The 17695-nt window shown below is 39.0% G+C and overlaps 3 protein-coding genes across 3 annotated transcripts in view; 1 reads left to right on the plus strand and 2 right to left on the minus strand.

The window, feature by feature from the left end:
- LOC105232995 (neural cell adhesion molecule 1) overlaps nt 1–2320 on the minus strand; it is a 287944-nt gene extending 285624 nt beyond the window's left edge. Inside the window, exon 1 of the mRNA XM_049455551.1 lies at nt 1441–2320. Coding sequence (XP_049311508.1) covers nt 1441–1486 — 46 coding nt within the window. The 5' untranslated portion in view covers nt 1487–2320. The remainder of the gene's footprint in view (nt 1–1440) is intronic.
- Nucleotides 2321–4994: 2674 nt separating this feature from the next.
- LOC105233306 (KIF-binding protein) lies at nt 4995–7447 on the plus strand. The gene is made up of 2 exons (XM_011215346.3): nt 4995–6055; nt 6124–7447. The coding sequence occupies exons 1-2, from the start codon at nt 5092–5094 to the stop codon at nt 6921–6923; spliced, it is 1764 nt and encodes a 587-aa protein (XP_011213648.2). The 5' UTR covers nt 4995–5091; the 3' UTR covers nt 6924–7447.
- Nucleotides 7448–7501: 54 nt separating this feature from the next.
- Nucleotides 7502–16295, minus strand: LOC105233307 (cilia- and flagella-associated protein 44). The gene is made up of 13 exons (XM_049448103.1): nt 16001–16295; nt 15773–15935; nt 14946–15713; nt 14240–14788; nt 13896–14175; nt 13597–13816; nt 12445–13092; nt 12261–12368; nt 10131–11419; nt 9728–10035; nt 8734–9156; nt 8458–8682; nt 7502–8378 (listed from the first exon to the last, which is right to left on the minus strand). Exons 1-13 carry the CDS (start codon nt 16090–16092, stop codon nt 7503–7505), a joined length of 5949 nt encoding a protein of 1982 aa, XP_049304060.1. The 5' UTR covers nt 16093–16295; the 3' UTR covers nt 7502.
- Nucleotides 16296–17695: the final 1400 nt, after the last annotated feature.

Here is a 17695-nt window from a genome sequence, read left to right on the forward strand (position 1 = left end):
TCTTCGGATTCAATACATATGTCCCTTTCAAAGTAAGAGAGAGAGTGGGAGAGAAAAGGTGTGATGGAGAAAGAAAAAGGCCGAAAGAGAAAGGAAGATATAGGAAGAAAACCAGAGAGGGCGAAGATAGAGAAAAGCTAATGCAATTGTATTATAATAAGTTAAAAACTTAAAACTTCTAGACAACGTTCTGAGAACTGATGAGTCAGCCAATGCATCATCATTAGATTAGTAATAATAAACCTACCGCATTTTAATAATGTAAAAACCCCACAAATTCAAACTGAACGTTATATACATATGTGCATACTATATGTTTATGCTAATGGACAAATATAAAGTCTTAGTAGTGTAATAGTCGACTTATTAATATTTAATTTGCGGTTCTACCAAAAGTCCACATTTGTTCTTCGCTCACATTTTTAAACCCACAACCAAATGTAAGCCGAATTCCATTTTCCATATGTATATTTGACACATTTCAATTATCAGAGCAATGAAATATTAATAAATGCATTAAGTAATTAGCAGAAATTTTCTATTCGAATGCTTCTCGACTTGCCAAGATGGAGAGAAGCTTAAATTCTAAAATATTTTGTAATGCAATTACTTAAGATGTCATATGATAATTTATAATTCGATTATTTACAGTTCACTTGCAATGGCTAGTTAGTTAGCTTATCATTTGGATGTGGAGAATATCAGTTTATGGGTATCAGTGTTGCATCCAAATAGGAATGAACAATTTTTCACCACAAATGGAGTCAACCGGAGAAAATAAACCCTACCAGACGTCGTGTCAGACCATTTTTTGCAACCGAACGCCATATTTGACATTCAGCAACCAATTTCGCAGCAGGGATGCGTAAATTCTGATTGACGTTTGGCGGAAAATTCTATAAATAACCGCATTTAAAGCTTTTGAAACTTTCCGCAACGAATATTTTTTTTTTATTAAAAGGCCTATGAATCAGCGCCATTGCATGAATTTGCACACACAAAATATAAAAACAAATATATTCGCATGTAAAATAAATTTGCTATAGAGTACACAAACAACAATTACGCGCAAATAAGGAAAGCAAAATAAATTCACGCCAAATTCATTCGTTCGAAAAACGAATTATATTTATATGTAACAATGTCTTCGTACGCAACCAGGTTTAAAATTGCATTAACAAAGCGGACAGGTGTCAAAGAAAACAATGGCGAATTTGCTGCTGTTGCTGTTGCTGCTGATGAATGCGTGTCAACGGCATGTCCATGAAATGTCACAGACGGAAAAAACTTGCATAGGGGTGTTGTTTGAAAGTATTTTTTACTGCATGCGTGTATGTATATGTATGTAGACATGTGTGTGTATATAAATGCAATAGTTGACAATAGTATACATACATACGGGAATGTTATGGTCAGTTATGTGGGTGCGCTTGCACTTACCTGTTATGGCAGCCAAATTTAGTAATAATCCAATTAGATGCTTCATTGTCGCGGCGTTTGTAGTTATTGTTGTTGTTGCTTGCTGCTGCTGCTTGTGATTAGTGTGGTATAGGTGGTGTTGTTGTTTGTTTTCGTAAAAGTTGCAAAGATAAACGATCAATAAACACGAACACGAGAGTAAGGTGGATTTATGAAACGGTAGACTTGGATTTTTTTTTTTAATTTTTAAAATAAATTTAGAAAGCCAATACACTTAATTAAGACATGTAATTAAATCACGCACTTTTATTTTACGATTTATGGCACAAGAAACCGTTAAAAACTACTAAAATATATAGTGAATACACTAAACGCCGTAAACTACCGTTAACCACACTGGCGCCACCAAAAATTATTGTCACTTGGCACTTTGTTATGTAAGCTTAGTTAATTTTCACTCAAACTTCGTTTGAAGCTTACCAAAATTCCTAAGTATAGCAGTTACTCACACATATACATACATACAATAATCAAAAGTAAATCTTCACTAATGCTTTTCACAGCCTTTACACTTTATTTGACACTATAACCGTTACACTGACTAAACCCAACTGACTACTAACTTGTGCTGCCCGCAAAGAATATTTTCATAATTTTTCTTTTCATACCATCAAGTGTCACCCATACACATACACATATGTATGTATGAACACATACGTTTTTACTAGTTTGGTTATTCACTTTCGTTCACATATGTATATAAGCATGCACGAGTCTACAATATAAGCAAACAACAATAAACAAGTCGCCAATAGGCCGCGTTATCTTCGTTCCCTTGGGGTTGGCTTGTGTTGTTTGTTGAGCTTCTTCCGTTGCCGGCAAAGGTGCTGAAATGTTTGAAATGACGTTTTGTTGCGAAGCATTTCTCACCCTCGTCATCGTTGGGACACATTGTTGCGCAACATAGAGTGTGCGCCGCGCATCGAGTCTCGAAGTGAGCGCAGCTCATTTGGCATTGGAAGCAACAAGTGGTCGTGGTTGGATTGCGCGTTGAGCGCCATAAAAAGCTTCAAACCGAGTTTGTGGTTGAAAAATTGCCAAACAGTTATATTTATAATGTATAACAGTTAGGTTTTATGGCAGATAAATATAATATTATAGTCAATGTATTCAAAAACCATAAAGATGTGGAAATTATTTGTGAGATTTCAAGTTTCAGACCGTTATAAGTGAAATGTTGCTGCTGGTTTGTGTCCTTAAATGCATGGAAGCCTAATTTCAAAAATTGTGCACTTTATTTGAAATGATATGGAAGGCACTAAACAAAATCATAAACGAAAACCGATTATAAAAATATCTCAGGAACCCGTCCCGTCCTTAAAAATAGAGGTAAAGATGACCAACATGGTCAAATATCTTGGTCGCACGCTGGATTCCACCCTGCGGTGGCAGCAACATGTTGGCCTGACCTTAGTCAAGGCGACTAAAGCACTAATGGTGTGCAACCGGCTGGTTGAAAAATCCTTGGGTTGTGGGCCAAGGATCGTTTGGTGGTTGTACACCACGAACGTGCGACCAATAATCACGTATGAGATGGTCTGGTCTGGTCCAGGGCTTCAAAACCTTCACAGACTTCGAGAGGGATCCAACTATCGAAGCTGCAACGATTTACATGTATGTACATATCTGCATGTCGAGTGCAATGCGCACTTATCAGATGAAAGAGTTAAATGGTACTATACCATTGACCCTTATCCCAAGAGACAGCAAAACGGGTTAACTTCACCAAGAAATTCAGGGTTACCCTTGGCAGAAATCCTGAATGGAATAACTTTTCTCTCGAGCTAATACTTATGAATAGTTCGATCTAGTGGTACACTGACGGCTCGAAAACGTCGAAAGGAATCGGCGCAGGGGTCCCAGGACCACACTCCAAGCTCCCCATAACTATGGGAAGTTTTACGAGCATTTTTCAGGCAGAAGTCTTTGCCATAATTCGTTGCATAGAGATAAATCTCCATCGCAACTATCGCAACGAACGTATAACCATACTTAGCGATAGTCAAGCGGCACTGAAATCAGTATCATCCAAAGATCGAACTGCTACTGGTGCAGGAGTGTAGAGAACGGCTGGTGGAACGTAACCATGTGTATGTGCATATACTGGGGCTAGGCGAGTTGTTGATTTAGAAGAAGGCACAATAGACCTGAGGCCGCGGTGCATTCCTCGTTTATCAATCAATCTCATGAAAGTCACCCTTTTTTTAATATCAATTATCATACTTTAAGTCACAAACCAATATCACGTTTTATGTTTACCAAGCAGTTTACTGAAAATTTCGCTATTTTTCTGTTTAATTTATGAGTACACCGTCACTAATAATAGAACTTAGTCTGTACAACGCAAAAATGCCACCAACAACTGCCGGCAACCATTCAACGAATAAACAGTAAAAACAATCAGATCTTGGCTTCCGCGTATTTGCTACTGAAACAACTTTTTTCTAATAATTAACAATTTAAAAACTCAAAGCTATATTTTTCACGAAATACCTTTGCATTTAGCTGAAATGGATTTTTCTTTGCTTTAGTACCCTCAAATTAAGATAAAAATACCTTTTTTTCGCCTTTTTAACTTAAACTGATTTTTTCATTTAAGGCAATTATTAGCATACACATTAATACAAACGTAATTATGTGCACTGTGTTTGAAAATCTATTTGTAATTTGCCTTTCCACTCTGTACTTTTGTTGGTGGTCGCCATTTATCTGCCAAGCTATTTACCTTAATACCACAACGGATTTTATAATGCAAATTATATTTATAAATTTTACACACAATTGGCAATTGGAAATTGATTACACTTTTCAGATGAATAAATTGCAAAATATTAACGAGCTTTTTTCTTAATTTTACCGATTTCACCGATTTATATTAATGCAAACACTGCAGCTGCACAAACGAGTGAACTTATTTATTCGATAAACAACTGAAATTATAACACTATTTCATCAAATACACACAGCACAGCACTTCACAAATACTTTATAACACAATTTAGCTTTTCACTTTTACGCGTAAATTTAAATTTACTAAAATTAAATTTTCCGCGAAACTTTAGACGCGAAACGAAAAATAACTGTTTACGAACTGACATTTGTTTTGCACGTATTCTTGGTTTCCCAAGCACAGGGTGTTATAGTGGGGAAATATTTTTTCTAACGGAAAACATATGAAAAATAAATAAAAATCAAAATGAAAGGAAACGGATATTACAGAAAAAGCAAAATAAAATTTTTTCAGAGTTGCTGGTGCTTTAATGTGAAAAAAAAAATAATGGTGGAACTAATATTTTTTTAACAAAACCTTGTCATAAGTTTTATAATATACGTTTATAATATATTCGGTTTACATATTGATAATTGAATGAATATATTTCGTACATAAGCATATACCTGTATACAAATACGCTTGTATGATTCATGTATATCATTATCGCATGCGATATTTATGTAAGTTGACAGCTATGGTATTTTCCAGCACATGAAACACCCTATGCAATACCGCCTGTTCATTGACATTTGTCGGCAAACAAATTTTCCCCCATTTGCGGCTAAATCTTGGGAGCTTATCCACTTAACACTCTTGTACGCGTGTGAAAACCTGTGAAAATGGTGATTGCGAAAGAAATATTGACAGACTACAAGGAGGTCTACGAAAAGGCTATAAAATATGTTAACGAAGAAAGTAAAAATGATCCACCGACTGATCCGTTTCGTTCACATTACGCCGCACGCGAGTTATTATTGCAATTGAAGGAAAATCTTAAAAATGCATTGGCCTCAGTTGTGGCGGAAGAGGCGGACGACGGCAAAGATGATTTCACTTACATTGTTTTGCTTGCATTTGTGTGTCGTGACCTTGGGCGTATCTACGTCTTCACGGATGAAGTTTCAACTGGTGAACGTCTATTGGAAGAAAGTCTACAATTAGTTGAACCGCATAAAATGAAACCTGAGGCTATTATTCCATATGTGGGTGCACTCAATGAAATAGGCATAGTGCAGGCCAATCGGTCTGAATATAAACAAGCCTTTGATACACTAATCAAATCCGAACAATCCTATAAAGAATTTCTAAAAAGCAATGGCACTCCTGTATGCATTTCTGACATTTTTGGCACACCCGACGAAGTGGAAGAGGGTAAAGGCGTAAAAGAATTGGAAAGCTTATATACTTTGTGTACATTTTATTTGGCACAAGTGCACGGGCATTTGGGTGAGCTGGAAAAGTCAGCGCAGTATTGTCATTTAACTTTACGCCGGCAATTGGAATCAAAAACTTATGAACCCATTGATTTTTCATTAAATGCTGCCACTTTATCACAGTATTTTATTGGTGAGAATATGTTTAAAGAGGCACGTCACCATTTAGCTGCCGCTACATTTGTAATGGCTGAACATGAAGCCAGCATGTTGACGCCAGAAATGACTGAACAACAGCGTACAGATGTAACAGAAACATATAAGCACAGATATGCAGATGTTGCACGTTGTTGGGCTAAGTATGGGCTGGCGTTGCTTTGTGCTTCCAAAGAACGTTTGTATAATGACGATGACGAAAAAGTAACCAAAGGTAATAATTTTTTATATTTCACCAAAATATTTCTTAGTTTCATTTATATTTGTTTTTTACCTTTGTAGATGTAAAGCGCCTCACAGTTGATCCAAATGCTTATCGTTTTCCCGGACTGAAAATAGACGTGTACGAAAATGCTGTTACGGCAGATTATTGTTTGACTTTTGACGACGCCAAACCGGTATATCATTATGTCAGTGACTGGCTGGACCAGGCTAAAGAATATTATAAACCTGAAACTGAGGCGACCGAGTATGCAAAAGTAATTAAAGATTATGCTGAATTATATCAGCACATCGCATTCTTTGAGGAAGATCCGGCCAACCAAGCGAAAATGCAAAAACGTCGCGCAAAATACTATGAAGATTTACTTGAACTGCTCAACCCTGTCTTCTACATGGGTATTTGCCGTGAGTGCTGGTATGGTGCTGGTTTGTCATACAGTGCAATTTTGGATATAAAATTGGATGCGTTGAAAGAACGACGCCCACCACAACCACAAGATCTACAAAAGATCAATCAAACCTGCCAGAGAGCGATTAAAAACTTCTTGGAATTTGTGAAATCCTATACGGACAAAGATGGCGCCACGATCAAAGCAAGCGCCGATGCGGAAGAACAACACAACGTGCTCTATGCCTACTTTCATTTGGGACGCTTACATTTCAAAATGATCACACCCGATCTGAATTTACAACTTGAAAATATGAATAATAGCCTCAAATACTATAAACTCTTTACGGACGAATGCGCAGCAAGAAAAGAGGTTGCCGAAACACTCAACGCGGAAGTTGGCGTTTGTCGCGAGATGGTCAATTTATTGCCGCTTAAAATTGCCAATATAAAGAAACGTTTGCCAAAGTAGATGAACAACTTACACTCTCTCTAGCTATGTATATGTGACAAATTTATTGCATTTAAGAAAGTTATTTGAAGTGTTTACTTTTACTTTTCTCATAAGAATTTGTTTATGCGGCAACACAGGGTGTCGCTAAAATATTTACTGTCTTGTGGCTGTCCGTTTGAAGAAAAGTATTTTTGTTTTTAGTTTAAAAATGCAATAAATTATTTGACTGTTTAGTGGTAAAAAATAGTTAAAATCATATATACATTTATGTGAATGCTATTGTTAAAATCGGTGGATACTTCTTGAAATAATATTCGTCCGTATAAGGGCTGTGCACAAATCCTTCTTTATATTTCCAAGCCTTCTAGTCATAATCTATCCACACTGAAGTAAGCAAATCTTAAATTATATTTAATTTAAACATAAAAAACTATTCCAGTTACGGCCTTAAGCAATAGCCTTCGCTATGCAAATGCAAACTAAATACCAAAAAAGTTATGATATTAGCATAAATGGCGTTTTAATTAAATAAATAATAATAACTGAATTTTATTTAAATAAAAATGAAAAATAAAAATTTAATTCACATCACATAAATTAAAATTTGTTTTTATTAGAATTATTATTCGGTTGTCTTTTCGAAGCTTCAAGCGTGCATCTGATGGTCACACCCACCGCCTTGTGTGCGCTCAATTCCTTGTAGAGATTGCCAGCCAAACGTCGAATCGGCATAGCCGTTATGCCGTCGAGCAGATTTTCACGCGCATACTTCACCATCTTATCAACGATGTCGTCGACATTTATGCAACGCGGATCGATTTTCGCATCATCGCCCAGCAGTTGCATCAGCAAACGCGTGGTCCTCTCACTTTGAAACTCTTCCAATGGCAAAAGCTCAATCAAATGCTCGAACAGGCGCAACAAAATGAATTGCGTTTTGTTCAGCACAGCCTTCTCTTGGCCCAATCTCGTCAAGACATTGTGATAGATGCCGCTAATCAGTTCGTCCGTATTCACTTCGGAGGTTTGATAGTCGTAGGCGTTGAGCACATCGCGAAACATCTTCTCCAAATTCTCTTTGGACATATGCACTAGATACTTTTTCGGCATCATGGACTCCAGCGCTTGTGTTATGCAATCCAGTATGCGTTCGGTTATCTTACCCTCGAATGTGTGCGCTGCCTGCGCCAGATAGCGTGTGGCCTTTTTCGCATATTTTCGTATGTTATCCGATGTGGCATAACGATTGAACCATTGCGCGAAGTACTTCTGCACGATTTTCCGTATGCGATCGGTAGTGAATTGGTCGGGTTCCATGCGTTGGAGATATGCTTCGGATGCCAGTGATTTCGGACAAGTCACGCCGTCATCTTGTTGTGCGGTTTTGTCGATTATGTCATCTTTGACGACTTCGTGGAAGAGCTGTAGCGGCTTGGATTTCAAGCGCAGCGTACAAATTTCGCGCTCCAAGCACTGAGAAAAATATGAAATAACAAAATATTAAAATATGTATTTGAGTACTGAAAATTAAATGGGGTTTCCGACCACCCACCTCTATGGTTTGCTTTTGCTCTTTGTATATTTGCGTTAGTTTCTCCACATCTCGATCCAGATTCACTTTATGTGGTTGCATCCACTTCTCAAAGTTTTTCTCTTGTGATTTCAAAATCGAATACAAAAAGTTTTTCTCCTCGTGTAACACTGTCAGTATGTTCAACTTCTCCGTATTGAGTTTGGTCTCGCGTATCAATTCCTCCTCTAGATTCGCCAGTTCCAGCTAAACGATAAAAACTAGTTATCTTGCTTTCCTCTCGTAATCGTAGCTAACCTTTTTGCGTGCAATCTCCTTATCGATCAGTCTAAACTCTTCTTCAGCTGACGTCTCCAAATCGAATACATATCTACGTAAGACCTCCTCCTCCAGTTCATCCAAATTGATGATCATGCCGAATTTCTTAATCATCTCTTGCTTGATCCCACTTTCCAGTCGTGTTATTTCGCTGCGCATGAAACTTATGTCGGTATTCATGCGTCGTAAATGCACGACGTTGATACGATGGAGACGTCGTGTCTCTTGTGTTTCGTCATTTAGTTGGGCGACACGTTCTTTAAGCGCAATCAAGCGATTGGCATCGAAAAGTATGGCACGACTTAGATCGAGGTAGGTATCGTTGGATTTGAAATGTTGCAATTGGTCCATTGATAATATTACGGAGATTTTAATTTTATTCAATTCCTGTTGGCGCTTGCGCTGAGTAATGAGAATTTCATAACAAAAATCGTGTTAGAATAGCTAAGGAAAAATATATGTCTCCTCTCTTTATTTATCTCTCTCTCTCTCTCCATCTCTCTCTCCTCTATCTAATTTTCTCTCTCTCCTCTTTCTAACTTTTTCTCTCAACGTTCTCTCTCCTCTATCTAACTTTCTCTCTCATCTCTCTCTCCTCTATCTAACCTTCTCTTCCTTTCCTTCTTTATCATTTACGTTCTTTCTGTCTAACCCTCTCTATTTTTTTCCCACTCCTTCTCTCCTCGCTATCATGCTCTCTTTCTGACTCCCCACCTTCCCTCTCTCGCGAAAAGGAAACTTTCAAGTTCTTTCTCTCTTGTCCTACCTCTCTTTATCCCTCCTCCTTCTCTCTCTTTCATGCTCTCATTGTCTTTCGCTCATCTTCATTCTCGCTCTTTCTTACAATATTTTGTCTCTTTCTCTAAAACGACTCAAAGCTAATGAATTAACTTTTTTTCTGACCGTCTATTGCAATGATTTCCGTCTGTAGGCACTGAGTTTGCTTTTTTCCCTTATAAAGAAAAATACTCACCCGAAACACCAGCAAAGTTTCCTTCTCTTGCGCATAGACCTCTTCGTGGAACTTCATTTTCTTATGCAGCTCAGCTACATCCGCACGACGCTGATCAATACCCTTCTGTGTCTCCAGCATTACCCTTTCTAGAGCATGTCGCTCCGAGCGTAGCTGAAAAGCCAAATCGTATGTGCTACGTTCAAGTCCAGAAGGGCAGTGACTTTCGTCCAGCCGAATCGTCGTCATATCGGTTGAATCGATACTTTTAGCATCGGCGTCCTCGTCCTCACTGGACGACTCGGCGCTGGATGAAGACTCAGACGATTCTAAACAAAAAATTATTAATTGGCGTCATACAAACCCCCTAGGTTTCGTATAGCGAACCATCAGCGGTCCGATATTACAAGTATTGTCCACTTACCATCGTCCGCCTTCGGTGGTTTCGGCGGCCGCCAGCGCTTCTTAAATATACGCCGCAAGAAATCGAAAAACCTATGGCCCTTACAGGTGCTCATGAATTTCTGCTGCACCGTCAATATTTGCTCGTTCAGTTTGTCGGCAATCTTTTTGAAGTCTTCAATTTGGCGATTTTTCGAATTGATCACCGCTTGCATTTCATTGCGTGTCTTCATCGCCTCATCGGCATTGAACAACAATTGATTCTCGATCTCTTCGCTGTCACGTAAAATATTCAGCTCTTGATTTAAAGTGATCATGTAGCAGTGCATAAACTCAGCTTCGTAAAGAGCCTTACAACGTAAGGCAACCATTTCCAGCAGATCCTTGTCGAAATCCTTAACGCGATTCTTCACCTTCAACACTAAACCGCTTTGCTCATCGCTCAAGTCGATTAGCCATTGGTAGCGCACCACAGACACCCATGGCGCAAAACCCTCCTCGTTACGCTCGAAGAATTCCGGCTCCGTGAAACCTGGATAACTGTCGATTTCGCTCAGTATATCCTTTATGTCGGGCAACTCGTCCACTTCGAATGCATGCAATGACTTGTACAATGATTGTTCGATCTTATCGCGTACCGAAAGTTTCACCTCCTTCGAAGTAGCCTTCGGCTGTGGTAAGAGGTCATCAACTTTTTTCTCCAAATATAGTATATCCTCAATGTCAATGCCACAGCCGGGTTTACAATGCTCCTCCAGATTACGCTCTGGATATTCTTCATTCATATTGATTTCTCGAATGGGTATCAAATATTCGCGATTTGCTAACGGTAAATATTCATGTAAACGTTTCAAACGTTTGCGCGATTCTTCTATATACTCGTACAAGTACCATTTGCGTTTGCGCAATTGGAAGAGTTCTTTATTATAGTGATCCAAAGTGAGGTAATGTGCCTGTCTGGCATTCACCAGTTCAATGTATTTGTATGTTAGCGATTCGTTGGTACGCGGCTCATAGTCAAAACCAATTTTGAGCTTGTAGTCACCCAAATTTCTTTCGGCATCAGCGATTTTGCGATCATCTTCCGGATGATTTTTGTTCGGATCGGGTTTACAAAGTTCCATACGCTCCCAGGTGTAAATGCGTTCGACTTCGTACATTTGACGAGAGCGATAACGTCGCAACAAACGCAACATTTTCTTACTGAAGCGTGGTATGATCGTGTTGGGATCACGACCGAAAAAGAAATTCTCTACACCTGGCTCGAGCATGCTGGGTTCCTTCTCTTCCGCCACAATGGGTGCGATGGACCTACGAATAGTCGGAATTTTAATGTTATGGTGGGAAGTAAGCTTCTAGGGAGGTAGGTATTGTGAGTTGTATTAAAAGTGCTGATTGGTTCCAGTAAAAAGTGCAATGAAATTTTAAGTTTTTTAGCGGACACTAGAGATATAACCGAAACTATTAATCAGAACACTTCCTTGTTGTGGCAGTCCAGTTTTTGACCGAACCCCGGATACTAGAGATACAAACGAAGCTACTAAGTACACTTGCATCTTGCAGCAGTCCAGTTTTTGACGGGATCCCGTAGACGAGAGATATAACCGAGCCTATTAAGTACACTTTCTTCATGCAGCAGTCCAGTTTTTAACTAGATCCTAGACACTAGTGATATAACCGAAGCCATTAAATACAATTCCGTCTTGCAGCAGTCCAGTTTTTGACCGAACCCCGGATACTAGAGATACAAACGAACCTATTAAGTACACTTGCATCTTGCAGCAGTCCAGTTTTTGACCGGACCCCGGACACTACAGATAAAATCGAACCCATCTTCTTACAACAGGCCAGGTTCAAGTAAGGAGTTCTAGTTTTGGGTAGACATGGAAAGAGGTCTCTAGCAAAGCGAGCCCGAAAGGTGATAGATAGGCTTAGCTCTAAAAAAAAGATCCGTGCTTATTATAGATACGGTGCAAAAATTTTAAAATTACACGCTAAAAATTATCCTTACTCAGTTTGTGTTGGAACTATTGTTTCCTCCTCGCTTGGTAAGCATAAATTCAATTTTAAAAAGTTACAGTTATATGTGTAATAAAAGATCATCGAGTGTAAGATATGATATACACTCCCCCAATAGTGAATCTAAACTTACCTGCGCTTGGCCGCCTCGGCTCTTAAGCGTTCCTCGATCTCGTCTTTGATTTTTTGGAATTCTTCACCCAGTTTTTCCACGCGAAACGAAGACACCTTGATATCTTTGCTGAAATCAAATACGAGGACTTAAATATTGTAGTTAAAGACACTAAATCTCATATATTTTCTAGCCATCCACTTACCTGATGCCGCTCACAGTGATCGGCACATGATCCAAGTTCTTTAGAAAGTGATCGTACAATTTATTCTTGCCCACCTCGGCCACCTCGAGATCGTATGCCAAATCGTCGCGTACATCATCCAGCTCCGCCTGCAGTTCATCCCGAATTTGCTTGGTTATGCGTTCGTCGAGCAAAAGATTTTTATGCGGCAATATCAGCTCCTCTTCTAGTGTCAGCATATCGTCTTTAATATCATTGAATTTCACTTGTAATTCACCGATTTGTGCTAGCACTTTACGATCATGTGCGAGCGCTGCTTCCTCTTTGCGTTTGATCTCAGCGTAGATTTTCTCCTGCTCCAACGATGGAAACTCTGGATCGTCTATATCATCGGCGCGTAGGTCTTTAAGATGGGCGTATACGACCGCTTCCAACGGACCACCATGCACCACTTTCGGTCCATGCCAATTGTAGCAGAATATATTGCCATCGTGACCAACAGTGAATATGTAGTTTCCATCATAACTGGGTAATATGCGCGTTATAATACCGTTATACGAATCATGCATCGCAAAGAGACGATAATCGCGCAAATCGGTGAAATCATTGGATACTGTACGGTTTATGCGTAGTTTACCATTCACCAAACCGAAAATTAAGTAGTCCTCACTGAAAGTAAACGGTTATATGGTTAAGTGGAAAAATCGGAAAGGCAAGATCTGCGTAGTTTTAGTACCGTTAATTCAGAATCCTCAAAATGGTTCCTAAAAAAATTTATAATCGCAAGACCGGCAAACCCGATTGGGAAAAATGAAAGCTGCCTGCTGTTCTTTAAAATAAAAATTCTGTCTAAGATTAGGTTAGGTTGGGTTAGTCTGGTGGGCCAATAAGCCACGTATAGTCCAGTTTGGTCTTTTGCGATACCAGATGGAACTGGTACAAAGTCAAAGAGGAGTAGTCATCGTTTAGGATGCCTGCGTTCAAATCGAATTTTAACAGACTCTGCGGCCTCATTGTCGATACCTCCTCCAGTGCATAATACTGTGGGAACCCCAGATGCTTACAGCGTAGTTTTGGGACAAGTGCACAAGAGATGCTCTATTGTTTCCCTGGTGCCCTGCTCTAGACATTTCCTGCAGTCTTCTCGAACTGTCTAAAGCCCCAAATACTTACATGGTCAAGTAAGAGTGTATTTCGCAATCATCGCCGTCCGCAATCACAGTGCACTTATAAGGTTCCGCATAGCCAAAGATCAGCTCGTAAATGTAACCCGCATCATAGCCACCCATCGACACCCAAATGGTGCTGTCACGTGTATAACGCAGCCAAATCACTGGATTCGGCACAGCTGGTATGTGTAAAGGTTCTTCCTCTTCGTCGGGTTCCGAATCGGCTGCATAAATAAGCGGAACGGAACGAAGCAATAATAGTTAATATGAGTTGATATGGAACCTGCATAGTTAGTTACTCACCCAAGGCGGTCTCCAGATCAATCTGCAAACCCGGATTGGCGGCCTTCAATTTATCAATTTCCACTAATTTCCTTTGACGTTTCTTCTCTTTACGCTTCTTGATCTTTTCACGCTTTTGATCTCGCCTTATGCGACTCTTCACAGAGACAAAGCGTGTGGACTTCAATTTATGCGCATCGGTGATGTTGTAGGTGAGAAAGGTTTGTTCGTCTGTGACGCGTCCGGGAATTTGATATTCGTAGACCTCACCGCTCTTGCAACCCATCAAGACTGTCGAGAACTGTGGAGATATGTATATGATTAAAAGTACTGAAATCCTAGCTCAAGAAAAGCTTTTCGCCCACCTCATCGTTCTTCCAATTGAAGCAGTTGACCACAGCGTCGAGCACCACAAAACCCATCGGTTTCAAATACACCATATTATTTTCTTTATCCTTAATATTATAGACAAATATGGATTTGTCAGCGGAGGACACCACCAGACATGTGTGCCGTGGATTGATGGCCAACTTCGTTATCGGACCAATGTGCGCCTTAATCGCTCGCACGAAATGCAGTTCAATATGTTTTTCATTGCGCATATCTAACACCAGCTGTCGCAGTATGCCATCCTCGAAGCCGGCAACTAAATCCATACCAGTGCTGGAGACTTTCGTGGAGAACCAAATGAAATCACTGCCCGGTGAGATGAACTTCTTCTCCAACACCAAAGTGTTCGTTATGTAATTGAAGAGGAACATTTTGCCATCCTCACCGAGGGTCATAAGATGCGTGGAGACGGGACTCGCTTGTGCTGCGAGGACTTTACCGCCATGACAATTGTAGAGTTTTCTCGGTGTTTGAGGTACATCGTAGGTGTTTAGGTCGCAGAACCAAATGCCGCCGTTGCCGTCCTGTGGAATATAGTTATTATATGATTATGTCGAGACTTAATGTGGTTAATATATATAGAATGAGTCAAGCCACCCACACATCATTATTTTCTCAACCCAAATCGATGTTATATCGACAATCATTCTGTATTATATTTCACCCACACCCCGAACTCACCTGCGCATAGTAGCTAAAATCCTTTTTATCGAAAGGTTTAATCTTCTGCAGGCCACGAATTTCACAGTCCCCCACCTTGAATTCATAAATCGGTTCAATCTCCACAAAACGATCCTCATCCGGCGGATCAGCCAAATCGACGGTTTCCCAATACCAAATGCGCACATAACCATCCATACCGACAGTGGTCACTTCACCCTCGTCCATGGTGATACGCGTAATCGGTTTGGTATGACACGGTTTGCGTCCCTTACGCGTGATTTCGAACTTAATCAAACCGGCTTCCCACAGCAACATATTACCCCACTCACAACCCGAAATCACATTCTCATCGGGCAACATATAAATCGCACAAATGTCACTGAAGTCGGTCTTGCCGAAACGACCCAATTCACCCTTCAGCTTAAGTCCCGTAAAAGTGTTAGCCATCTTCCAGAATTTGATATGACTGAGACCGCAGGACGCCAACAGTATGGGATTGAAGTGCGAAAAGTGTACATGCAGTATATTATTTTGAAAAGATTTGGAGCGCAGGACCACCTCGCCGCTTTGCCAGCGCCAAATGGTGAGCATGAAATCGGGATAGCCGGCTTGCGACGCAAAGAGCTCGCCGGTCCTGTTGTACGAGCCGCAGGTGAAGCACGACTTGGCCGCATTCTCCAACTTCATGCGCACCGCATGCGAGGGATATTCGTATATGAAGATGGTCGGCCGTACGCCATTCTCGGCAACCGTGAAGAGATCGATGAAGTCGGGATGTTCGTTGCGCTGCAAGTTGAGTTTTACAGTTAGTGGCTTGCAGTTATTTATGTGTGTTGTTAATATACCGTTATAAAGCCAATTCCACCACCGAAGACGGTCTTACGAAATGTTACCCTGCGCGTGGCTATATCGAAGTAATGCAAGTAGTCACCGGACGCGAAAACCAGCGTATTTTCACCGAGCAGCACCAGGTTGAAGAAACGCTTGCAGTCGTAACCGAATGAATGACTGTTTTGGAAAAAAAATATTTTTTTTTTCTTATACTAATATTTTTTTCTTTGGCTGCAGCTTACTTCAAATCAATGATGTGCTCGCCAAATGTTGGCTCTTCCTTTTGCACGACCTCAGCTTCCGTTTCCTCCTCGTTTTCCTCTTGTTCGGACATATTTTTTTATATTTTTTTCACTTTTTCACAGCTAAAATTATTTTTGATTGCGTGCTCGTACAAAATATTTTCTTGTTATATTTTTTTCTTCAAAATAATTTGTGGCAATGACGAATGCTTGCGGCAGAGAAATGATATGAAACTCCGAACTGGTTCTGAAGGCACAGGAAAGTTTGTTTATGCGTTGCCAAGCATTTGTTGACTCGTGTATTTAAAGTTACAACTCTTGAGTGCTTAAATATGATTTTTTTATAATTATAATAATTATATTAATTAAAAATTAAATTACTTAGGTCTATAAGTTTTCAGTTTTTAAAGAATACGAGCATTTGCAATAATGAAGCTATTGTATTACGCGCCAAAAGCTGGCAGAGTTGCTTCGAGTTTGTTTGTGTGTGCGTGCGAGTTCATTGACAAACGGTACTTTTATTGCTATGAAAATATATTGCATATTTCTAGGCAGTCAACTTTTATAATTGGAAGTTGTGGAATAACTTCTTTGGCACTGCAATCGGAGGTCGGTCTTGGCCGAGACCTTTGTGAACTTGCTTAGGTCGTCAATGTTTGGGGAGGTCAATATCCGAGACTTTCCATGAGAATAAAATTTCACGTGGTGGGTCCAAAGTCCATTGACACAACCACAGCTGTAGAAAAAGTTAGACAGGCGCCCGCTTGCAGTCACACCTCCAGGTGAATAGACGCTGCAACCTTGTTGAGCCCCTGAACCGAAACAATCAAAGTTGTTCACGTTGCCCTGGGTATTCAACGCTGACACTGGGCTATGGATTGAGTATGAAGGCTCAAATCTGGCTGTGGTTGAATTCCCAGAGCAACTACCACATCCAATTTGATATTGTATGATGTTCTCTGGATGAACCAGAAGAGGTATATTTTTGATCAGCTACACCAGACCTATGGCGATAGGCGTTTGAGCTGATGTTCACAGACTCTCTCTCTCTCTTTCTCAAAAATCTTGAACCCGGAAGATATGGTGATCAAGCGAAAATACTCTTCAAGTGCATATTTCTGACGAACTTGGGAATGAATATAGGATTTAACTGCAGTGGCTGCAGGATAATGGTAATACTGATAAAATTACAGCAATTAAAATATAAAAAGTATTTATTAATAAATAATAATTAAAATAAATAACTGTATTCATATAATAATTGGATTACAGAATATTGTTATTGTTATTAAAATAATACTTATATGTATATGAAAATAAAAAATAAAAAATAAACACAAATAAATTAAAAGGAAAATTAATAAATAATAATAATAAAATAAATTAATAAATAATAATAATAAAATAAATTAAAAGAAGAATATAAGAAAAAATTTAAATTTAAAAAATATATATAAAAAAATTTTAAATTCAATAAAAAATACAAAAAAAAATTAATTTTAATTAAAAATAAAATAATAAAAATTTCTTTTAATAATAATTTCAAAAAGTTAAAACAGAAAAAAATGTATAAATAGTTTTAAAAAAAAGTAAAAAAAAAAAAAATATTTAAAATAAATCAAAAAAATCAAAATTTTAAATAAAAAAAATATAAAACAAATTAAAACTAAAAAATTCTAAAAATCAAAAAAATCA

This window comes from Bactrocera dorsalis, chromosome 1 (assembly GCF_023373825.1).
Source record: "Bactrocera dorsalis isolate Fly_Bdor chromosome 1, ASM2337382v1, whole genome shotgun sequence".
NCBI lineage: Eukaryota > Metazoa > Arthropoda > Insecta > Diptera > Tephritidae > Bactrocera > Bactrocera dorsalis.

Excerpts from the sequence above, each read along its gene's own strand:
- LOC105233307 (XM_049448103.1), bottom strand. The coding sequence starts at position 16,092 with ATGTCCGAACAAGAGGAAAACGAGGAGGAAACGGAAGCTGAGGTCGTG. Across the intron at positions 15,714-15,772 it reads GTGGAATTGGCTTTATAACG|CGCAACGAACATCCCGACTT; the intron begins GTATATTAACAA and ends CTCAACTTGCAG. Across the intron at positions 13,817-13,895 it reads TGATCTGGAGACCGCCTTGG|CCGATTCGGAACCCGACGAA; the intron begins GTGAGTAACTAA and ends TTATTTATGCAG.
- LOC105233306 (XM_011215346.3), top strand. The coding sequence starts at position 5,092 with ATGGTGATTGCGAAAGAAATATTGACAGACTACAAGGAGGTCTACGAA. Across the intron at positions 6,056-6,123 it reads TGACGAAAAAGTAACCAAAG|ATGTAAAGCGCCTCACAGTT; the intron begins GTAATAATTTTT and ends TTACCTTTGTAG.